At 41.0% G+C, this 25834-nt stretch overlaps 1 protein-coding gene across 3 annotated transcripts in view; it reads right to left on the reverse strand.

The window, feature by feature from the left end:
- Nucleotides 1-25834, reverse strand: part of nudt6 (nudix (nucleoside diphosphate linked moiety X)-type motif 6) — a 145473-nt gene that overhangs the window by 74948 nt on the left and 44691 nt on the right. The window contains exon 1 of one of the 3 annotated variants that reach the window (XM_060851671.1): nucleotides 8662-8784. The exons of 1 other annotated variant lie outside the window; for it this stretch is intronic. In XM_060851671.1, the coding sequence (XP_060707654.1) occupies nucleotides 8662-8665 (4 nt within the window). In that variant the 5' untranslated portion in view covers nucleotides 8666-8784. One more of the 3 variants, XM_060851670.1, reaches the window with a different exon arrangement.

Raw genomic sequence — 25834 nt, forward strand, 5'->3', positions numbered from 1 at the left:
GTGGTATTATCACTATTATTAATCCAGCAACTCAGCTAATATTCTGGGAACATGAGTTTAAATTATGCCAAGGCAGATGGCGGAATTTAAATTCAATTTTAAAAAATCAGGAATTAAGGGTCTAATGATGACCATAAAGCCATTGTCAATTGTTGAAAAAAGCCATGTGGTTGACTCTTAACTGCCCGCTGGGCAATTAAGGATGTTTGATAAAAGCTGGCTTAGCCAGGCATACCCATATCCAATGAGTGAATGCAAAGAAAAGAAATTACAGTGTCTGTACCAGCTCCTGAAAGAGTTACCCAGCTAGTCCCACTTTCTTGCCCTATTTGCATAGCCCTATTGTTGAATACATGTTTAAAGCTACAGTAGAATTTTGAGTAGAATTAGAGTGTTACCTTTGAGGATTTAAATGCTCTGTACCCCCTAAACAGTGAAAGATTTAATGACACATAGAGAATTAATGTTTTGTCCAGAAGTCAGAAATCTTGAAATTTTAAAGTGGTGTCCAACAGATTACAGGTCAAAACTGAAGACGATAAAATATAATAATATCAGAAATTGCTGGAAAGACTCAGCAGGGCAGGCAATATCTGTGGAGAGAAAGCAGAGTTATCATTTCAGTTCCGATGACCCTTCTTCACTCCAGCAATTTCTGACTTTGTTTCTGATTTCTATCATTTTCAATTCCAAGGCTTTTGGATGATGAAACATAGATAGTTCTTGAAAGATTAAAATTGGAGCAGCAGAAATTAGAGTATCGAGAAAAACAGAGGGAATGAGAAAGACAGATAAGTGGGAAAGAGCAAACAACAAAATCAGAAGAGAAATAGTTTCTGGAAAAACTGTGAGGAAAGGAGTTTGACCTAAGAAAGCTTGATCTGAAAAGGAGCACAAAACCCATTGTGTCTCATTCAGACACTACTAGCTTAGATGTGAGGGTGAAGGCAACTTGTTTTGCTCATTCACTTCCTAAGTTTTGAGAAGGAGAAGTACAAGCTTTATTAATCTTGTTCAAGCAAATGGCACAGCAGTTAAAGGGCCAGTCCAAAACAGTGTCATAAAGATGTACAACACGGAAACATCCATACTTCTTACATGGTAGCCCACAAACCCAACAACACACTAAAACAGCAGCTAATGAACTTGAAAAACCCTATACAGATAAGAAGCAAAAGTAATGAAATTTACAAAATACCATGCAAGAACTGTAATAAACACTACATTGGACAAACAGACAGAAAACTAGCTACCAGGATACATGAACACCGAATAGTCACAAAATGACATGACCCTCACTAGTATCCTTACATACAGATAAGGAAGGACACCACTTCAACTGGTACAACATATCCATCTTAGGTCAAAGCCAAACAGAGACACCCACAAGAATTTCTAGAAGCATGGCATTCCAACCCGAACTCTATCATCAAACACATCGAGTTAGACCCCATCTATCACCCCCTGACAAAAACAAAGGAAATGAATCACCAACCCTAAGAAACCCAAACATATAAATTAAAAAGCAGGAATCATGTACAGTGCTTTGCCTAGAGGCCCACTGAAGATGCTACCTCATAGGTGACGAAACATCTGGAAATGAACCTTCCAGCTCAGTGAGCAAACCTACATCCAGAACCCTGAAATACAAATCTTCTCAGAACTCGCCATACTTATTACTATAATGTAAGCTTTGGTAGAAAGTGCTGGGGGGATACTTAGCTTGTCTGAGGAAAGTGCTAGTATGAGGTAGTGAAAAAGGCTATCTTAGGTGTTTACCAGTTAGTTCTGGAGGTGTACTGTCACTTGTGGAAAACAAACTCTGGCAATGGGCGATGAGGCAGGTTTAATAAAATACTTCAGGGTAAAAGATTCCTGAGGAAGTAGTGCTCAAAATATGATGGAATTTAATATTTCAGTTTGAGAGTGAGGAACGTCAGTCAGAAACAAAGGTTTTCCACATAAATAAAGGGAATCACAATTAAATAAGGATAGAGATAACTAAAGTGAACTAGGTAGACAGAATACCAGGAATGACAGTAAGAAAGCAGTGGCAGACATTTAAACAAGTTGATTCATGATTCTCAGCAAAAAATTCCTCCCAGTAAAGAGAAAAGATTCTAACTAAGAAAGTCAAGGAGAGTATTAAGTTGAAAAAAAATCTTATAACGAGACAAAAGTGAGTAATAACCCTAAAGACTGGGATAAATTCAGAATCCAGCAAAGGAGAACCAAAAAGAAAAACAGAGAAGGCAGCTTAGCAATTAATATACAAACTGTTGGAGGTGATATCATTTCTGGTTCGGTTTCTGAGAGGTTGGTAAATGGGGCCCAAATATATATCTTTGTTAATGAAGTTCTGGTTTGAATGCTAGACCTCTAGGAATTCCCGTGCGTGTCTTTGTTTAGACTGTCCCAGGATGGATGTATTAGCCTAGTCGTACTGGTGTCCTTCTTTATCTGTGTGTATGGATACCTGTGATAGTTGGTCATGTTTTTTGGTGGCTAGTTTCCTGCCTGCCTGTCCAATGTAATGTTTGTTGCAATCCTTGCCGGTATTTTGTATATGCTGTTCGTTCTGCTGGCTGTTACTGGGTCCTTTAAATTCATCATCAGGAACTATTTCAGTGTGGTGGTAGGTTTATGGGCTACCATGATGCCTAGGGGCCAGAGTAGTCTGGTCATCATCTCAGAGATGTCTTTGATGTATGGCAGGGTGGTTAGAGTCTCTGAGCATGTTGAGTCTTCTTGTTTAGGTCTGTTGTGCAAGAATCGGCGGATTGTGCTTATCGGGCACCCACTTATCCTGAATAAATTGTATAGGTGTTTTTCTTCATCTTCTCTTCGTTCCTGGGTGCTGCAGTATATTGTGGCTCAGTTAAATAATATTCTGATGCAGCTCTGTTTATGGGTGTTGGGATAACTGCTCTTGTAGTTGAGTACCTGGTCAGTATATCTGGCTTTCCTGTAGATGCTGGTCTGCAGCTCTCGATTGGCTTTTTGTTTTGCAGTGATATCCAGGAAGGGAGTCTGTTATTCTCTTCCTCTTTAGTGAACGTTATACCAGTAAGGATGCTGTTTATGTGTTTGTGGGTTCTTCTAATTTGTTGTGTTTCTTGATGATAAAGGTGTCATCCACATAGTGGACCCAAAGCTTGGGCTACATCTAGGAAAGGCTTTGTTCTAATATCTGTATACCTGCTTCTGCTATAAGTCCTTATACTGGTGATCCCATAGACGTGCCGTTGATTTGTTTGTAGATTTTGTCATTGAAGGTGAAGTGGATTGTGAGGCACAGGTCTACTAGTTTGAGGATGCTGATGGAGTTTGGTGATGGAGTTGGTGCTGTCAGGCATTTGTGTCCTTCATTCGTCTAGCAGCGAGGCCAGTGTTTCTTTGGCTAGGGTGATGTTTATTGATGTGAATAGTGCAGTCGCGCCAAATGAAACCATGACCTCGTCGTCCTTTATCTTGGTGTCTTTGATGATGTCAAGGAATTCCTGGGTGGAGTGGATTGAGTGCGTTGAGTCTTCTACTAGGTGTTTCAATTTGCGTAGCAGTTCCTTTGCTAGTCTGTATGGCGGTGTGAGACAATGGGTCTAAGGGGGGCCCTTGTTTATGTACTTATGGTAATCTGTAGAAACAGGGTGTGCTGGATCCTTCAGATTCCATCTTTGGAGGTCTGTCTTGTTAATTTCATCTATCTTATGTAGTTTCTGCAGGGTCACTGTCATGCTGTTTTTTAGCTGTGGAGCTGGGTCCATCGCCACCTGTTGGTAGGTATTGATATCTGTGAGTAGTGTGTTTGCTTTCTCAATGTATTGTGTCCTGTTCAGGATGATGGTCACGTACCCTTTGTCTATCGGCAGGATTATGATATTTCTGTCTTTTCTCAGTCCTTCCAGTGCTTTCCTTCCAGTGTGTTGAGAGTGTTCCTTTTTTCCTTTCTGCTTAGTGTTGCTGCTACTGTCTGTCATATGGCCTACTGGGTTTCTTTTGTAAGTCTGTTGTCTTTCAGGGTGGATCCCAGTGCCGTTAGGAAGTCCTTTTTATCCGCGTCCCTGTGGTTGAAGTTCATCCCTCATACTAGGACGGCTCTTTCCGTGTTTGAGTGATCAGTCAGACAGGTTCTTTATCCACGTCTCTGAATTGTTTGTGTTATTGCTGTGAGAGAGCTGGGCCAGTTTTCCTTGTAGGCCTGGCATTCAAACCTGAACACCATTAACAAACATATAGATTTGGACCCTACTTACCAACCTCACAGAAACAGAACCAGAAATGATATCACCTATCACAACAAACTGAGACAGATAAATAGCAAGTGGGACAGAACACTAAAGCTTCATCATAGGCCCACTGATGATGTTACCTAGCATGGTGACACAACATCTGAGAACAAACCTACCAGCCCAGTGAGCAAATGTACAACCTGATCCACAACCTGAGCTATAAATCTTCACCAAAATCTCAAAATTCACATTTTGTTCTTACTGATATTTGTGTACATTGCTTAGACATTGCTAACTAACTGAAAACACTACACTAAGCCCATCACACTAAGAATGTGACTGAAGGAGAGATCTTTATACTGGAATGTCATATGCCGTGATGCAAGTGCCTTAAGGAACAGATGCCTGGTCTCAGTCTAGGGCATAAAAAAACTTTTGCAATCAATTCCATTATTCTTTACTAGCCAGTTGGTCTCCAGTTGTACTACTGTTTAAAAACTGGTATTAATTGATCCTGAACTTATCTTTAGATTCCATGTGTTCTCCAGCTATATTCACTTTCATAAAAGTGCTCTCCTCCGCTTGATCCCATTTTCCACTGATATTTTCATCTTTGTCATTTCCAATCTCAATAATGTATTAATCAAAAGACTGCGAATGCTGGAAACTGGAAAAAAAACTAAAAGGAGTGAAAGCAACAGGCAGGTCTGGTACTACATGAAGAATTAAGAACGTTCATGTGAGATCCCGCATTAAAACTGAAAATGAAATGAAAATGTACCTCAGTTCATAACCACTGCCCCTACTTTTCTTTTGGCAGCAATTGATGGCAATTTCACTAATAACCCATTTACACCTCCTCTAGCACCAATTTTTTTATTTCTTTTCACAAGCACTCCACTACCAATATGATTTGCCTTGAACTGTTATTGCTTTTGCTACTTAATATCACCTTTTTAACATCCTTTCATAGACTACCCCTTTCGTCCTATCCTCCCCTTTCATTTTCTTTGCCTCTATATTGGAAGTCTGTTTTCTTTTTCCAATTCTGATGACCTCGTTGATCTGAACTATTAATTGAGTATCTGCAGATACTGAATGACCTGCTGAATATTTCTAGCTTTTTCTGATTTATATTAATGCTTTCTTACTTAGTTGCCTAACCTCTAGCTTCTTTAAACACAGGTAGATTGAACCCACAACTAACCTTATCTAATCCTGTACTAAGTCAATCTAGCCCATTACCTCTCTTCGCTGACCTACACCATGTCTTAATGCATTAATTTAATAAATCTTTTAATGGTCCCAATCCCCCTTTTTGTAATCTCATCCAACTTTACAATTAATTCTTGTCTACTCACCTCCTCCATCAAATTCTTTCTTTTTCTGACTTTGTGCCCATCCATTTTGACACACGATTGGCGATTTGGCCTTTAGTCACCTAATCTCATGCTTTGGAATTCTCTCTCTCTCTCCAACAGTGCTATCTTTCCAACTCCCTCACATTCTTTAAAACTTATCTTTTTAATTCTCCTAACAGTTCTTTCTCTATCTTGGTGTTTTTAGATCATACCTCTGTGACATATGTCAGGCCAAAGGATTCATAATTGTTGTAGCTTAAATATTTTTTATTTGCCTAACAAAAAGCTGATAATTTTATTTTCGCTTAAGTCAGTGAGTTCCTCAGTGTGACTCTTAAGGTTTTTAAAATTTAATTGTACCATTTTTTATTACATTTCTTTTTATTCTTCTATCTTTAATTAATTTCTGTTTTGCATTATATTTTCCTATTCCTCCCTCTGAATAAATAGGTTTTGTGCTCAAGAGAAACATGTAATTGGTCTTCGTGCTGGAAACAGATGTGATACAGTGAAAGTTCAGCTGAAGTCAGTTTAAACTGTATACTTACTGTAAACACATGCAGGGAGGAAGGCGTGGTCTTCAAGATACGTTTTGAAATAGTTTCAAATGCTTCTATTTAGTTTATTGGGCTATAAATGGTACATGTTTTTAGTAAGCAATATCGAAGAAATTATTCTTCGATCAGTTAAAGTGATTTGGAATAGCATGGTGCAGGCTTTAAGCTTCAATTGAACAGAATTCACAGGTCAACTTGCCTCAAAGGCAGATTTACACAAAATAGAATAATAATCTTACAAATCGGATGTGAGATGCAGAATTAAGAGCTGTACTCAAACCGGAGTATGGCTGTTAGTCAATTCCAAAAGCACAATGCAGAGTCACACAATGGTTTTCAACATGAGACGTTTACAAGGGATGATGAATCTAAGAGGTCAACTTCAGTGTATTAACATGCCAAACTATGCAACCATATAACATAAAACTAACAACTATGGTTTTAATGCGTAGCAAGTCCTGATCACTAGTAGAGAAGCGTATCACGACGAAACATCATTCTTTTTTAGGAGCAAGCAACTGGCTTCTCTGTCTATTCTATCTGTTCCCCCTGGTAAAACCATCTGCTTACCTTCTAAATTTCGCAGTATGGGTGCCACCACAGTTCACTTTTCTTGTGGTTCCAGTATTGGATACCAATCCTGGTGGCACTATTGGGACAATATGTCCTTCCGATAGGAAGCAGAGACCCCACTTCAAGCCAATTATGTTCCAAAGGATATTAAATGGCTGCTGAGTGAGCTGGTCAAATGTAGATGGGCTCACCTTAACCTTTACCACACGCCCCAGTGTAAATTTAAACTCCAAATCTATGTTTAAATTTTCACCATTTAGAATTTATTTTGTTTTATCCTACCTATTCCAATTTCAATAACTTCATATTTTCCTACACTGAAACCAACTACCACAATTCTGCTCATTCACTTACTATACCAGTATCTTTGTAATTATGTGTTTCAATCTACACCACCTTTGACTTTGTATCATTCTAAATAGTTGAGGTTCCAATATTGATCCTTGAAAGATGCCAATAGTAGCATTATTATTGTTATTCTTTTAGGAAGTATTTCACCACCAGGTCACAATCTGCCTTCAATTTCATGGGTTTCAACTTTGCTAAGAGTCTCTTATCAAATGTCTTCTAGTGGTTCACATAAATAATTTCCATTGCTATTCCCCTGCAATCTCTTGAAAAAATTAAATAAGGTTGGTGAGACTTGAACTCCCCTTTGAAAGCCTCATGCCGTGTCCCTCTGGTCAGCTGAAAAGTTTCAAGGTATTCAGTCACTTTAACTACACACAGACTTGTTATTTCCTGGTAACACATGTAACGCTCACTAGCTTATAGTTCCCTGGTTTCCTCTTTCACCTTTCTTAAGCAGCAAATTGATATATCCAATTTTCTAATCTTAAGGAACAGCTCCCAAATCAAGATAACATGGCAAGATTATAGTTCAGATATCTGCGAACTTCCTACCTACTTCCTATAAAAACTTTGATAAATTCCCAGGATCAGATTATTTCCACTGTTCAATGTAATTATTTTCTTAAATTTTTCATAAAGAACTTTTTGTTAGGTCCCTAAAAGGATTCATTATTATGTTCCATGGGATACCTTGCCTGCAGACATCTTCCTTTACTGTAAATAGGAATGCAAAGTAATTCAATATTTCTGACATTTCCTTATTTTCATTGGCAACATTGGAAAGGTGCCCATGTTACTTATGACCATCATTTAAAATATTTGTGTTGATTTTGATATGCCTTTCAAGTTTCTTTTCATATTTTCTTTTTATACTTCCTGGTATTACTTTTCATCCTCTCCTGTTCTTTGTATTTCTCCCATTGGATAGAAACTGTGCTATTTTTTGCATTACTGCATGCTTTTCCTTTGAGTTTCATGGTGTTGTGGCTGTTATTTTTTGGAAAGTAGAATTCTTGTCCCTTGTGAATATAAGCTGTATTTATATTAAATTATTCATAGACACCCTGCACAGGATCTTGTTTCATTTATTAACAGACTTGCTCAATTGATTGAGACTCTAGACTAGCCACATCACAGCCCTTGTCTAAATTTAAAATCTTAACAGTTGTTTCTATTTTCTCCTTTTCAAACACCATGAATCAAAGCTTTCAGCTAGCACAAAGTAGGTAAGCTTGATGGTGACTATGCCTTAAATTGCAAACTTACCATTTACACTAGAACCGTTGCACTTTCCAATGCCACTCCAGCAGGGTTGCAGAGATGAACACAAAGTATCAAGCATATTTCTAGCCGTGTCCCCTCTTTCTCATCAAGAACTGAAGATTCACACCCTTAAGGCAGTCTTCAATTTCTTCACTTACATTGTTTTAAATGGATCTGTCAATTCTAATACTAATCAATTTCCTCTCAGTGACAATGCTATGCCTTCTCATACTCTCACCAAATCTCAAATACGTTCTCCATCATTAACAATAGTCACCAATACCCCATCTCAGGATATATTCATTGGCAGTGACCGCACAACCTTACCCATAGATGGTTACGTTAGACATTTTACCAGCTTCATCACACTTTTAGGCTTGAATCCAAATATGATTCTGAACTTCAATAGAGTTCTGCTATATTTTGGATCACACCGGCACCTATCATTGAAATGCTACTGCTATGGAAGTTACTTTGGCAGTTATGTAGTTAACTTAGTGTTGAAATGCATGCCCAGAATCATATTACAGATCTCCAGTAACAGATAATGGTTGTGCACTGCACTGTGATAGGCTAGTTAAATCACTGATAGCTGAGCTAATACTGAAGACGATGGTATTGTAATGTGATAGGTTACGTGTAATGGAGGGAACTAGCGTGGCAGACGATGTATAGTTTAGAAACAAGCCAGCATGATTGGTTATGCTAATGTTATCCGATAAGTGTGGGAACAACAACTGCATAAGCTGCAGAGGAACAAGGAGCTTGTGGACAGTCAGTGAAGACATTTTTCTGGCTGCCACAGCTTTCATTTTTGCCCCCCAACTGTGGGAAATTGAGAAGCAAATTTGTAAGGAGGTCTCAGATATCTTTAAGAATGATAGGGTTGTAAAAATAAGGGATTTTAATATACCAAACACAAATTGGGACTGCCATAATATTAAGGGACTGGATGCTGAGAAATTTGTTAAGGGTGCACAAGAATTTTGTTTCTCAGTATGCGGATGTACCTACTAGAGAAGGAGAAAAATGTGACCTTCTCTTGGGAAATAAGGCAGGGCAAGTGACTGAGATATCTGTGAGGGACCACTTTGGGGCCAGTGATCATAATTCTACTGGTTTTAAATAGTTATGGGAAAGGATAGACCTAATCTAAAGGTTAAAGATCAAAATTGGAGTAAGGCAAATTTTGATGGTATTAGATAAGAACTTTCAAAACTTGATCGGGAGAAATTCATCGCAGGTAAAAGAACAGCTGGAAAATGGGAGGTTTCAAAAGTGAGATAATGAGAGCCCAGAGGCAGTAAGTTTCTATTACTGTGATGGGCAAGGCTGGTAGGTGTAGGGAATGTTGGATGACTAGAGAAAAAAAAGGAGACATGGCAGATGTAGACAGCTGAGATGAAGTGAATCCCTTAAGGAGCATAAGGGCAGTTGGAGAGTACTCAAGAGGGAAATCAGGAGGGAAAAAAAGGGGACAAGATGGCTTTGGCAAATCGGGTTATGTAGAATCTCTTTAGATTCTCCTAATACATTAAGGGCAAAAAGTAGCTAGGAAGAGAATAGGGCCCCTTAAAGATCAACAAGACTATCTATATGTATAACCACAGGAGATTGGTGAGACACGAAACAAGTGTCTTGCATCAGTATTTACAGTGGAGAAGGGCATGGAAGCTTGAGAACTTGGAGAAATAAGCTGTAGTGATTGGCACAATGTCAGCCAGGTGGATCTCATAGAATATGAGTTTCCTGATTGCGGCTGTTAACCTAGTCTAATCAGGGAGCCCTGGCTTACAGATATAAACAGGAGTGTCAGGGCTACCGCTTACTCTAAGAGCTGACTCTATGCTAGATGGATCAGTGTCATGTATTATGCATCTGTAAATAAAGAGTGACTTGGAGACGGGATAGTGGGCATCGTGGAGTTATTTCAAGAGTGCGAGCTTGAAAAAGTGTCCATATTAACATGGTTTTGTGTGGGGTAGATCGTGCCTTACCAACTTAGAGTTCTTTGAGGAAGTGACCAAATTGATAGATGAAGGAAGGGCTGCAGAAGTCATATACATGGACTTTAGTAAGGTGTTTGATAAGGTTCTCCATTGTAAACTAATGGAGAAAGTGAAGTCACATGGTGTGCAGGGTGATCTAGCTAGGTGGACAAGGAACTGGTTGAGCAACAGGAGACAGAGAGTAGTAGTTGAAGGGAGTTTCTCGAAATGGAGAAAGGTAACCAGTGGTGTTCGACAGGGATCAGTGCAAGGGCCACTGTGGGCATTGTTGGTCTGATCAGCAAGTTTGCAGATGACACAGAGATTGGTGGAGTAGCAGAAAGCATAGGGGACTGTCAAAGAATACAGGAAAATATAGATTAAGTGTGAGAGATGGGCAGAGAAGAGGCTGATGGAGTTCAATCCAGGCAAATGTGAGGTGATGCACTTTGGGAAGTCTAATTCTAGAGTGAATTATACAGTAAACGGAAGAGCCTTGGGAAAAGCTGTTGAGCAGAGAGATCTGGGAGTTCAGGTCCATTGTATCTTGAAGGTGGCTGCAAAGGTGGATCGTGTGGTTAAGAAGGCATATGGTACGCTTGCCTTCATCGGAAGGGGTATTGAGTACAAGAGCTGGCAGGTCATGTTAAAATTGTACAAGACTTTGGTTTGGCCGCATTTGGAATACTGTGGACAGTTCTGGTCGCCACATTACCAAAATGTGGACACTTTGGAGAGGGTGTAGAGAAGGTTTACGAGAGTGTTGCCTGGTTTGGAAAGTGCGAGCTATGAAGAGAGGTTGAGTAGGTTAGGATTTTCATTAGAAAAAAGGAGATTGACGGGAGACCTAATTGAGGTCTACAACATCATGAGGGTTTAGACAGGATAGATAAAAATAAGCTTTTTCCCAGGGTGAGAGATGCAATAACGAAAAGTCATGTGTTCAAGGTGAGAAGTGAAAGGTTTAAGGGGGCTATACCCGGCAAGTACTTTACACAAAGGGTGGTAGGTGCCTGGAACGCATTGCCAGCAAAGGTATTAGAAGCAGGCACGGTAGATTCATTTAAGGCATGTCTGGACAAATACATGAGTAGATGGGGAGCAGAGGGATAGAGATGCTTCAGAATTGGGTGATAGGTTTTGACAGCGGATTTGGATCGGCTCAGGCTTGGAGGGCCGAAGGGCCTGTTCCTGGGCTGTAAATTTTCTCTGTTCTTTATTACAGAGGAGGAGGTGCTTAACATTTTAAAATGCCCATAAAGGTGGATAAATCCCCAGGACATGATTAGGTGTAGGCAAAAACAATGACTGCAGATGTTGGAAACCATGTTCTGGATTAGTGGTGCTGGAAGAGCACAGCAGTTCAGGCAGCATCCAAGGAGCAGTAAAATCGATGTTTCCTGATGAACGGCTTTTGCCCAAAATGTCAATTTTACTGCTCCTCGGATGCTGCCTGAACTGCTGTGCTCTTCCAGCACCACTAATCCAGAACATGATTATGTGTATCCTAGAACTTTGTGGGAAGATGAAAGTGATTGCTGGGCCCCTAGCTGAGATATCTGTTTCCTAACGTGGTAAGGAAAAGCCAGGGAACTATAGATTGGTGAGTCTGAGGTCAGTGGTGGTTAAGTTGTTCAAGGGGATTCTGAGGGACAGGATTTACATGTATTTGGAAAGGCAAGGACTGGTTAGAGATAGTCAACATAGCTTTCTGTGTGGGAAATCGTATCTCACTAACTTGATTGAGGATTTTAAAGAAGTGAAAAAGAAAATTGATGAGGTAGAGTGGGTGGACGTTGTCAATATGGACTTCACCAAGGCGTGGAACATGGTTTCACTTGGTTAATGGGTTAGCAAGGAATCCAGGGAGAGCTAGCCATTTGGATACAAAACTGGCTTGAAGGTAGGAGACAGAAGGGGGTGGTGGAGGCTTGTTTTTTAGACTGAAGGTCTGTGACCAGTGATGTGCTACAAGGATCTGGGTCACCTGTTTTTGCCATTTACATAAATGATTTGGATGTGAATATAGGAGGAATGGTTAATAAGTTTGCTGATGATACCAAAATTGGTGGCGGCATGGACAGTGAAGAAGGTTACTTCAGAGTACAATGGGACCTTGATCAGATGGGCCAAAGAGAGGCAGATGGAATTTAATTTAGATAAATGTGAGGTGTTGTATTCTGGAAGGCAAGTCAGGACAGGATTATACACTTAATAGTAGAGTCCTGGGGCGTGTTGTCAAACAAAGACACCTGCAGGTGCATAGTTCCTTGAATGGGGATTCATAGGTAGACAAGGTGGTGAAGAAGGCATTTAGCATACTTGCCTTAATCAGTCGGTGCACTGAGTATAGAAGTTGGGAGGTCATGTTGCGGCTGTACAGGACATGAGTTAGGCCACTTTTGGAATATTTTGTTCAATGCTAGTCTTCTTGTTATAGGAAAGATATTATTAAATTTGAAAGGGTGCAGAAAAGGTTTACAAGAACGTTGTCAGGATTGGAGGTTTGTATTAAAGCAATAGGCTGAATAGGCTGGGACTATTTTCCTTAGATTGTCAGAGGTTGAGGGGTGACCTTACAGAAGTTTATAAAATCATGAAGGGCATGGATAGAGTGAATAGCTAAGGTCTTTTTCCCAGGACAGGCAAGTCCAACATTAGAGAGCATAAGATGAGAGGGGAAAATTTAAAAAGAGACTTAAAGGGCAACTGTTTCACACACATTATGGTGTACGTTTGGAATGAGCTGCCAAAGGAAGTTGTACAATTACAACGTTTAAGAGGCATCTGGATTGGTACATGAATAAGAAGGTTTAGAGGGATATGGGCCAAATACTAGCAAATCGGACTAGATTAATTTAAGATACCTGGCCAGCATGGACGAATTGGATCAAAGAATCTGTTTCCCTGCTGCACAACTCTAAGACTCTATCTGCACCTTGTGTTACCAGTTTATACAGCAAATAGACTGCACATGCATCAAACAAATGTCCACATCTTAAAGTCTAAGGGGAGTAGTCCTAAATCAAATCAAAGGAAAAGACAGCACCAAGTCTTCCTGACTGAGGGGCAAGTCAAGGGAGCCAACAATATCAGTCCAGGAATCTGGGCACAGATGTCTGCCACTTGCAGTGGTCAATGTCAGGATCCTCTTTTTGTAGGTGGCAAAGAGCTGAATATCAAATACCTCACCTCCCTAGTTGGCTCTTTTTGCTCAATAATGAGTCTTTTCCTCTGGAAAGAAACAAAGAGTGGAACTGAGTGAGATGAATGTGGCTAGCACAATGGCTAATCTGATGAAAGACGGGTAGTTAGGTGTCCTGAGTGAGTAGAACATACCAGATGGCCTCCTTCTTTAGAGACTGCAATTTCCCTTCCCATGTGGTTAGAGATGCCCTCCAAAGCATTTTGTCCACATCCCGCCCCTCTGTCCTCAAACCCCCCCCCCCCCCAACCGTAACAAGGACAGAACCCCTTAGTGTTCACCTTCCATCCTACCAATCTTCGCACAAACCACATCATTGGAAGACATTTCCGCCAGCTCCAAACGGACCCCACCACCAGGGATAGATTTCCCTCCCCAATCATTTCTGCTTTCTGCAAAGACTGTTCCCTCCATGGTCAGGTCCACGCCCCCCCAACAACTCATCCTTCCTTCCCGACACCCTCCTGCCACTGCAGGAATTGCAAAACCTGCGCCCACACCTCCTCCCTCACCTCCATCCAAGGCCCCAAAGGAGCCTTCCACATCCATCAAAGTTTTACCTGCACATCCACCAATATCATTTATTGTATCCATTGCTCCCGATGCGGTCTCCTCTACAGTGTGTTGACTGGACGCTTCCTAGCAGAGTGCTTTAGGGAACATCTCCGGGACACCCGCACCAATCAACCCCACCACCCTGTGGCCCAACATTTCAACTCCCCCTCCCACTCTGCCAAGGACATGCAGGCCCTGGACCTCCTCCATTGCCGCTCCCTCATCACCCGACGCCTGGAGGAAGAATACCTCATCTTCCGCCTTGGAACACTTCAACCCCAAGGCTTCAATGTGGATTTCCTAATTTCCCCTTCCCCCACCTCACCAGCTCCAGCCTTCCAGCACAGCACCGTCCCCATGACCTGTCCTACCTGCCTACCTCCCTTTCCACCTATCCACTCTACCCTCCTCGCTGACCTATCACCTTCATCCCCACCCCCATTCACCCACTGTACTCTTTGCTACCTTCCCCCACCCTCCTTTCTGACCTATCACCTCCATCCCCACTCCCACTCACCTATCGTACTCTATGCTACTTTCTTCCCACCCCCACCTACCTCTCATTTATCTCTTCACTGTGCAGGCACCCTGCCTCTATTCCTGATGAAGGGCTTTTGCCCGAAACATCGATTTTCCTGCTCCTCGGCTGTTGCCTGACATGCTGTGCTTTTCCAGCACCATTCTAATACAGACTCAATTTCCAGCATCTGCAGTCCTTGTTTTTACCTAGAAAACAGAGGTCAGGATTAGTGGTGTAGGGACTGAGTGGGTGAGAATGAGTGAGGGAAGATGTTACAATGTGATAGTGAGAGTGGTAGACATGGAACCTTAGTGCGAGTAACAGAAGAGATAGTGTGAGTGTGCCTATGGTAAATGGGAGGATACAATGTGCAGGAAATCAGAGGGTCATGGTGCATTAGTAATGAGGCAAGTTTGAGAAGGTATCATGAGAAATCTTGCTAAACTTCACTCAGAGACCATCCTTGAAACTCAACAAAATTGACGTTGAGCTGAATTCCAGTAAAATTCAGATTTGGAGATGCCAGTGTTGGACTCGGGTGTACACAGTTAAAAATCACACAACACCAGGTTATAGTCCAACAGGTTTAATTGGAAGCACACTAGCTTTCAGATCGTCACTCCGAAAGCTAGTGTGTTTCCAATTAAACCTGTTGGACTATAACCTGGTGTTGTGTGATTTTTAACAGTAAAATTCAGCATTGCATTTCTGTTAAGGAGACTCAATAGAACATAGGTATTTCTCCTACTCCAAAACTATTAGCCTGCTTCATCATTCGTAGCTGATCTGATTATTCCACATTCACGCTTACAACAAACAACTTTCATCTCATTGCTTATCAAGCATCTACCTGCCTCTGCCTTAAAAATATTCAAGTTGTTGCATCTACTGTTTTTACTGTGAGAGAAATATAATTCTCCTCATTGCTGTCTTAAACGGACGACCACTTACTTTTGAACAGTAGTTCCTAGTTCTAGATTTTACCTACAAGAGGAACACCCTTTCCACATTGACTGTCATGATTCCTCATGCTTTTATATACTTCAATCAAGTCACCCCTTACTCTTCTAAACTCCAGCAGATACAAGCCTACCATGTCCATTTTCTCAAAAGGCATCCCAGCCATTCCAAGTGCCTGTCCACTGCAGTCACATTCTGCCTTAAATAAGGAGACAAAAAGGTATAGGAGCAGAAGTAGGACCTTCAGCTCAGTGGGTCTGCTTTGCCATTCAACAAGATCATGGTTAATCTGGTATTCCTCAACTGTAATTTCCTGTTTTAACCTCATAATCCTTGATCCCCTTATTGATTGTTAAATAAACACACAGCTTTGACAGCCCTCTGTCATAAAGAATTCCACAGATTCTGAGAAAATAATTTCTGGTCATCTGTCTTAAATAGGTAACCTCTAACACTGGGATTCTGCTGCCTGGTCACACTCTCCCTAACTGCATCTACCCTATCAAGCTCCCTAAGAATCTTCTACGTTTTGATAAGATATCATCCCATTCTTCTGAACTCAAGTGACCACAAGTCCATCCTACTCAACCTCTCCTCCATGCATATATACCTGGAATCAACTCAGTGAACATTTTCTACACTTCCTCCAATGCCAGTATATCTTTTCTTAGTTATGAGGACCAAAACTGTTCATTGTATTCCAGCTGTGGCCTACTGTCTTCTATAGTTTTCAGCAAATCCTCCCTATTTTTATCCTCCTTTATCTTTGAAGTTAAAATAAAGTCATTTTGCTTTCTCTATTACCTGTTAAATTTGGATGCTAGCTTTTCACGATTCAAGTATGAGGACACCCAAATCCCTCTGTGTTGGAGCTTTGTGTAGTCTTTCTCCATTTAAATAATATTCAGCACTTCTATTCTTCCCGTCAAAATTAATTACCTCTCAGTTTCCAAATTAGTAGATGGAATGTAAGTTTTCACCCATTCACTCAAACTGTCTATATCCCTCTCTAGATTCTCGCATACAGTATAGTAAAATTCTGTTCTATTACCCTGATGTACTTATGCAAGATGCAATTTGCCTGGATAACATGCAAAACAATGTTGTTCACTGAATCTCATTATATATGACAATAGTAAATCAAATGAAATCAAGTCAAATACAGTACTGTACATAGTACTCTGCATGTGGTCTCACTAATGCTCTGTATAACTGAAGCATCATCTCCATACTCAATTTACCTTGCAATAAACAGTTTGTGAGTTTCTCTAAATACTTGCTGTATCTGCTTACTAACCTTCATGTGCACTGAAATCCCTGAGATAGTTCTACAATCTCTCACTATTTTGATAACATGCTCCATTTTTATCCTTCCTACTGAAATGGAGACTCACATTTTCCCACATTATGCTCCATTTGCCAAATCTATGACTGCTCACTTAACTCAGTTATATCCCTTTATAGTCTCATTATGTCCTCTTCACAAATTTCTTTCCTATCTTTGTGCCATTTGCAACTATACCTTCAGTTTCTTAATCCAATTTATTTATATAAATTGTAAAACATTGAGGGACCAACACTTACACCTGTGATTAAGATTAATGGCCATCACCATTCGCAAATGGATGTAGCAGAACTACAGAGGTTAGATCTGATCTGTTGGCTATGGAATTGCTTATCCCCAACACTGTCTGCTTATACTGTTTGGCATGCAAAAGTTCCATGCTGAAGCTTGAACAGATTGACCTTGTTTTCAAGTATACCTGGCACTACTGCTGCTCCTGGCATGCTCGCTTGCACTTTTCACTGAATGAAGTGTGTTTGTTAAGATAGAGCAAGATACTCTGCTAGGGCTCATGGTGAAAATCCCTACAAAGAGCTTGATTACAGCAAAAATAATGTAAGATTCAACCCCACAATGCTGCGGGTCATGAATCAAATTGGTTGTGGGAAAACACAGCAAATTGATTGGTATTGAAAAGATAGAGAAAAATTAAGATTTTATTGAGTTAATTTGATATTTCTGTTACATCGGCAATACTGGGTGGGCAAAATGGCGTTAGACAATCTGGCATGTGATTAGTACACACTGAACACACTGAATGGTTTGTTTGAGTAAGGTAATTGTAAAAATGTTGAAATATTAGCATCTAATAAAAAGAAAATTTGAGACAAATTTTATATTAAAATTTATATTAAAATGGTTTCATATTAAAACATTAATTAGTTTTAATGCGGTGATCATATGTCACTGCCCTATTCACTTGGGAAAGGATATCTTCTGTAGAAAGTTTCAAATAGACATAAATTAGTGTGGAAATGTCCGTATTGAGCAAACAAAAAACTTCGAAAAATAGATAAGATATCATCAGTTGAGAAAAGGTGTACTCATAACACCATAAGAAAGATTAATTAATCCCATTTTAGAGATGTGTTAAGATGTAATGGAAAAGCAATTTGGTTAAAAAAATTGTGATTCATTGTAAAGTCCATGAAATGTAATTTTCATGACATTTCAATTTACAGATGAACACAGTGGAATGTGTGAGCTTTTAAACTGTAACAGCTGCCTTCTTTCACTGAAATAATATACAAAATCTGGCTTAAAGCAATATTTTTCTAATAGCTATATTTCCATCACTGAATAAATATAACTTAATCAAATGGATCCCTGGTGTGGTGCACCTAGAATTTCTGCAGGAGATTCTTTGATAAATCTGCTTTGTGCTAATCTTCTCCCAAAGTAATGCTATGGAATTTCTTCCCCATAGACTTAAAAGACTTGTTGCTTCTAGAGATATGTGAGGCAGATAAAGCACACATTTATGTTTATTTTCTGTAACAAATACAGAAAATGCTGGAAAAACTCAACATTCTAACAGCATCTGTGAACAAAGAAACAAAGTTAACATTTCGGGTCTGTTATTTCTCTTCTTCAGAACTGAAAGATGTTGGAAAATAGGTTTGTTTTATGCTTTTGACAGGCAGAGGAAAAGCAAGATGGCAGATGATTTATAGACCCAATACAAAAAAGAAAGAGACTTAATACTGAGAAAGAAAAATAAGGTTAAAAGAGTGTAAATTAAGATATAAAAGGGAGAGAATTAGTCCTTGCTATAAAGTGCAAAGTAAACAAAATACAAACATATCACTTGTTGGAGAAGTGGAAGGCAGGCATAAATTTCTGAGTTTCTGAAGCTATTGAATTCAATGCTGATACCTTGATGATGTACAATGCCTAAGTGGAAAATGCAGTGCTGTTCCTCAAATGTGCACTGTGCTTCACTGGAAACTTGCAGCAGGCCCAAAAAAGAAATGTTTGCACGACAGCAAGGTGGTTTATTGAAATGACAAGCAACTGGTAGGTCAGGGTCATTTCTATGGATAGAATAGAGGTGTATCACAAAATGGTCACCCAGTCTGCGTTTGGTTGCACCAATGCAGAAGTTACAGCAATTCAATTGCAAATGCAATAGGTTTGAAGAAGTATAACTGAAATACTGCTCCAGTATTTGTTACCTTGGACATAAAAGAAAGGAGGTGAATAGGCAAGTGTTACACCTGCGATGACATGGGAAGATGCCATGGGGGAGCGGGCAAGTGTTAGGAGTGATGCAGGATTGGACCAGGGTGTTATGGAGAGGACGGTCCCTGCTGAAGGGAAGGAAACATAAGCTTGGTGGTGGCACTCTGCTGAAGGTGGTGGAAATGTGAAGCATGATCCTATGAGTGTGAAGACTAGTGAGGTGGAAACTAAGGATTAGTTGAATTCTACTGTTCTGAGAAGGAGGGGAAGGAACGAAGGTAGAATTAAAAGAGATGGATTAAACATGAAGGCTCTGTCAACAAATACAGGAGTGGTGGAATCCTCAATTGAGAAAAAAGGCAGTCATTCGGAGACGGGCTGGTGGAAGGTAATGCTATCTGAAAAGATATTATGGAGACTGAGAAACAGGGAGAATGGAATCGAATCAGGACACAGATTAAGGGGAGGTGCAGTCAAGGTGACCATGGGGGTTGATGGGCTTGGAATGAATACTGATTGACAGTGTAGCCTCAGAAATGGAAACAGTGAAGTCAAAAAACAGAAGGGAAGAGTCAGGGATGGATGAATTGAAGGTGAGAGAAGGATGGAAATCGGAAACAAAACTGATTCATTTTTCCAATTCTGGGTGAGCATACGAAGCAACACTGAGGACATTGTGTATCAGGGAAAGACTTGTTGATGGGGACTCGTGCACAACTAAAGCAAGGAATGTTCTACATACCCTGCAAAGAACATTGCATAACTGGGATCCGTGGTACCTGTGACTTAGAGAAAATAAATGAGTTAAAGGTGGAGTTGTTCAAAGTGAGAACAGAAGCAGAGAGCTTTCAGACCATCCTGATGGAGGATGATAAATAGAAATATTGCACATCCGTGGTTAAAATGATATCACTGGGCCCAGAAAACTAGCTGTCTTCCATAGCTTGATTCACCAGAACAGATTGTTAAACAGTCGCTATAGCTAGAGGGTTGCCACTCTGCATCAAATATAGCTGATCAGAAGTCTCTTCTGCTCTTAGCATCTGCCCTAGGTTAAATGGAAGGACTTGCGGGTTCATTGTCACCTGTTTTACCACGTTATGCATGTAAACTTCATAACCATCAAGTTGTGGAGTGGAACTCAAAATCTGGGTTTCTGATTCAGAGGTAGGGACAGAACCCACCAATACAAGGAAGCCTCTTTTCCTCACGGTCATTATCATATTGGGAAAGCCAATGATGACACAAAATTTCCCTAACAAATAGGACTCTTGGAGCAAACTTGTGACTTTGGCATTCACACATTACTTCGCTCACTCTTTTCATCGGATAAATATGATATTCAATATACTGTCCACAGTATTTTCCAATTATCAACAATATAGCAGAGACAGATTAGTGTCTGAGGTTTAAAGTCTATTTTCAGAAACGTATAAATAAGGCAAACATCTATTAACCTTTAATTTGTGTGAATAAGATCATTCATTTCAGTGGTGCCTGTTTTCCTGGGTTATGCAAGTGGAGGGGCAAAAATGTAACATGCCTAGGATGATTCATCTAATGACTTTCTCACTGTTTACTGCATCACTAAGCCCCTGTTTCCCTCTAGGTACAGTGGGCAAAATTCAGAACGTGAGAAAATGAATAAAATGGAAGGATTATCTTACTTTAACAAAACAAATAAGCCAGAAATTTAATCTTCTTGGTCACCTAATTAAATCAATTTATTTACATGGCATACTACGCAAATTGGTCAAGGGAACATCACTGGAGATTATCCAACTTGTTTCCTTGTCTGGTGCCAAAAACTTTGAAAACATGTTCAAACATGTTCTCGACAAACACCGGAACAGGATAACTACCTCAAATGCTGCCACCTGCTGTCAGATTTAAAAGTATGCTAATTCTGAAATAACAGCTGCAATTTATATAACTGATAAAACTGTTGATGAAATTGTAGCAGGACACATATACTACAAAAGATATATACTAACAGAGAATCTTGATTACAACACACATCTACTTTTAAATAAACCTTCAGTTGCCATGTTAAGAAGAGGAGAAACTATGCCATCACATTGCACCACGCAGTGTAAAGAAACTTGGCATTTCAAAGTCCAAGTCACAGTACTGGCCAGAATAGCAACTAAGGCTATTTTCAGAGGCCAAAGGGGATAGGAACTGAGGAAAATAAACACAACATTCTGTGAAGCTTGTTGACACCATTCCACTCCAGGGTCATTTTCAGGAAGACCTGGTTAGGGACGCATGACAATTAACTGAGATGATTAAGGTATCTATTAAGCCCCATTTCTGTGCGATCTTGAATCTTGCAGCTGGCAAACAAAACCCCGCACAGCAGCTAAAACATGGCCAGTTAAATAAGTTGGCCTCCTGGCAAGAGATGTGGGAAGCTGCTGTGAGTGGACCAATCCATCTTCTGCAATTACATGGACACCATTCTCCCACCTTTTCCTCCGCTGTATTGATGACTGTACTGGTGCCACCTTGTGCTCCCAAGAGGAGGGTGAACAGTTAATCAACTTCACCAACACCTTGCACCTTAACCATCTCTGACACCTCCCTCCCTTTCCTGGACCTCTCTGTCTCCATCTCCAGCGACCAACTCAATACAGACATCATTTCAAACCCACCAACTCCCAAAGCTCCCTTGACTACACCTCCTTCCACTTACCTCTCCTGTAAAAGCACAATCCCTTACTCTCAATTCCTCCGCCTCCACCGTATCAGCTCTCAGCAGGAGCAATTCCAATCCCAGACATCCCAGGTGGCCTCCTCGTTCAAGGACCACAATTTTCTCTCCCACATGATCAACAATGCCCTGCAGCGTATCTCCTTTGCTTCCTAAACTTTCGCCCTTGAGCCCCATCCCTCCAACTGCAACAAGGATAAAATCCCACTGGTCCTCACCTTCCACCCCACTAATCTCCGGATACAGTGAATTATCCTCCACTTTTTCCGCCGCCTACAATCAGTCCCCATCACCAAAGATATATTTCCCCTCCCACTCCTATTTGTATTCCGCACAGACCATTCCCTCTGTGACTCCGTTGTTAGGTCCATGCCCTCAACCAACCCATCCTACACATCTGGCACCTTCCAGTGCCACTGCAGGAGGGATAAGAGTCAGAGTCATAGACATGTACAGCAAGGAAACAGACCCTTTGGTACACCTCATCCATGCTGACCAGATATCCCAACACAATCTACTCCCACCTGCCAGCACCCGCCCCATATCCCTCCAAACCCTTCCTATTCATATATCCATCCAGATGCCTTTTAAATATTGCAATTGTACCAGCCTCCACCATTTCCTCTGGCAGCTCATTACATACACACACCACCCTCTGCATGAAAAAATTGCCCCTTAGGTCTCTTTTATATCTTTCACCTCCCACCCTAAACCTATGTCCTCTAGTTCTTGACTCCCCAACCCCAGGAAAAATACTTTGTCTATTTATCCTATCCATGCCCCTCATGATTTTATAAACCTCGATAAGATCACCCCTTAGCCTCCAACACTCCTGGGAAAACAGTCCCAGCCTATTCAACCTCTCCTTATAGCTCAAATTCTTCAACCCTGGCAACATCCTTGTAAATCTTTTCTGAACCATTTCAAGTTTCACAGCATCCTACTGATAGGATTGAGACCAGAACTGCATGCAATATTCCAAAAGTGGCCTAACCAATGTCCTGTACAGTCGCAACATGAGCTCCCAACTCCCGTACTCAATACTCTGACCAATAAAGGAAAGCATAATAAACGCCTTCTTCGCTATCCTATCTACCTGTGATTCTATTAACTTGCACTCGAAGGTCTCTGCTCAGCAACACTCCGAGGACCTTACCATTAAGTGCATAAGTCCTGCTAAGCTTGCTTTTCCAAAATGCAGCACCTCGCATTTATCTAAATTAACCTGCTCCTACACTCCACCCTCACATCCATCCAAGGCCCCGGCAAAGATTTTTCTGCACATCCACCCACCTGATCTACTGTGTCCGTTGCTTTCGATGTGGTCTCCTCTACAGCGGGCAGACGGGACGCCAGAACATCTCTGGGACATATGCACCAAACAATGCCACTGTCCTGTGGCCGACCATATCAACTCCCTGTCTCACTCATCCAAGGACATGCAAGACCTGGGCCTCTTCCACTGCCAAATCAAAGCCATCAGACAAATGGAGGGAGAAGGTCTCATCTTCTGCCTGGAAACTCTTCAATTACATGGCATTAACATTAACTTCACAAGTTTCCAAATCTCCCCCACCAACCTCATCGCAGATCCAACCCTCCAACTTGGCACTACCATCGTGACCTGTCCATCTTCCTTCCCACCTAACTGCTCCACTCCCCACTGACCTATCACTATTAGGAACAATTTTCCTACGTTCAGAGGACTCAACATTGAATTCTCCGATTTCAAATAACCTCCTGTCCCATCACTCCCAACTCCCTAACCAGCCCCTCCTCCTCCTCCCTTTCATTTCACTACTAACCTTTCCTTCCAGCCACCAACCAGATTCATTCCTCCTATCGAACTGTGTTCTCTTATCGCTACCTCATTTCACTGCCCCTCTCCCCACGCAAAACCCTCACTCATTCTCCTTTATCTGTAGCTCCCCTCTAGCCCACCCTTTGTCCTGAAGAAGCGTTATATCTGAAACATGGACTTCTCCACCTCCTGATGCTCCCTGGCTTGCTGTGTTCTTCCAGCCTCCTGCTTGTCTACTTCATTATAAAGTATATCTGCCAATGGATCTGCTTTGAAGGGCGTCCTACTGACCATCCAACGTTCTCTCCTTCCCATCCCTTCCCACTTCAGTTTTCTAGAACTGCATTCTATTTTTAGAAATGTTTAGACCCTCTAGCCTCACTGATCATACCTTATCTTTGCCTAATCATTTTCAATGGCCTGGCCAAGCCAACTATTACACCTTACCCACTCCCATGACCCCTCTTTCCCCACTTCAATATCCACTAACTCAGTATCCACCATGGACAGACCAAAGGAGCCATGTAAATATGAAACAAAATTCTAACATGTCTCACTCATATACACAGAATCATAGAGACACACAAAATGGAGACAAGCCCTTTGGCCCAAACTGGTCCATGCCGATCAAAAGGTTCATCCATGTTTACCCCATTTCCCTGCACTTGGCCCATATCCTTGTAACGCTTTCCTATCCAAATGTCTTTTAAATGTTGTCAATGTACCCGCTTCAACCACTTCTGGCAGCTCATTTCCAAATGCGTACAACCCTCTGTGTAAAAAGGTTGCCCTCAGGTTCCCTTTTATTCTTTCCCTCTAGTCCTCGATTCCCCAACCATAGGAAAAGGACTAAGTGCATTCACCCTATGCATGCTTCTCATGATCTTATACAATTCTATAAGGTTCCCCCCTCAGTCTCCTATGCTCTCAAGAAAAAGGTCCTAGCTTTTCCATCCTCCTCCGACAGCTCAGACCCTTGAGTCCTGGCAACATCCTTGTAAATTTCTTCTGCACTCTTTCCAGTTTAACAACATTCTTCCAATAGCAAGGCGAACAAAACTGAACACAATACTCCAAGTGCGGTCTCACAAATGTCCTGTACAACTGCAATATAACTTCGGAACTTCTATACTCAATGCCCTGACCAACGACGGCCAGTGTACCAAAAACCCTGTCTACTTGTGACTCCACTTTCAGAAAACCGTGTACCTGAACTCCAAGGTTCCTCTGTTCCACTACAATCCTGAAATCCCTACCATTGACCGTGAAACTCCAATCTTATTTGACTTTCTGTATTAAACTCCATTTGCCATTTCTCAACTTATTTGCCCAGCTGACCAAGGTCCTGCTGCAATTTCTGATAACCTTCCTCCCTGTCCACGTACCTCCTATGTATCTGCAAACTTACTAATCATGCCTTGTATATTCTTATCCAAATCATTAATATTGACAACAAACAGCAATGGACCCAGCACCGAACCCTGAAGCAGTCCACGAGTCACAGGCCTCCAGTCCAACAAGTTCCATTATTACCCTATGCTTCCTACAATCAAGACAATTGAGTATCAAATTTGCCAGCTCCCCTTATATTCCATGTGATTTGATCTTCCAGAGCAGCCTACCATGTGGAACCTTACCAAAGGCCTTACTGAAATCCATACAGATTACGTCTACTGTCCTGCCCTCGTCAACCTTTATGGTGACTTTGTCAAAGAACTCGAACAAATTTGTAAGGCATGATCTCCCATGCACAAAGTCATGCTGACTACTCCTAATCAAAACCGGTCTTTCCAAATGCATGTATATCTTATCTCAGAATCCTCTCAAGTAACTTAGCTACCACAGATGTTAGGCTTGCTGGTCTATAGTTCCCAGGATTTTCTTTGCAGCCCTTCTTGAATAAGGGCACAACATTCTCAACCCTCCAGTCTTCCAGGACCTCCCCATAGCTAACGACGATGGAAAAGTATCAACCAGAGGCCCCACAATTTCTTCTCTCGTCTCTTGCAGTGTTCTTGGATATATGCGGTCAGGACCAGGAGATTTATTCAACCTTATGCATTTTAATACATCCAATATCTCTCCTACTGTGATATGGACTGTCTCCAAGATATGACCACTAAATTCCCCAAGTCTTCATGTCTTTCTCCATGGTAAACACAGAGGAGAAATATTCATCAAGTATTAACCCATTTCCTGCAGTTCTACACATACATCTCCACTTTGGTCTTT

The sequence above is a fragment of the Hemiscyllium ocellatum genome, chromosome 36, assembly GCF_020745735.1.
Source record: "Hemiscyllium ocellatum isolate sHemOce1 chromosome 36, sHemOce1.pat.X.cur, whole genome shotgun sequence".
Classification (NCBI taxonomy): domain Eukaryota; kingdom Metazoa; phylum Chordata; class Chondrichthyes; order Orectolobiformes; family Hemiscylliidae; genus Hemiscyllium; species Hemiscyllium ocellatum.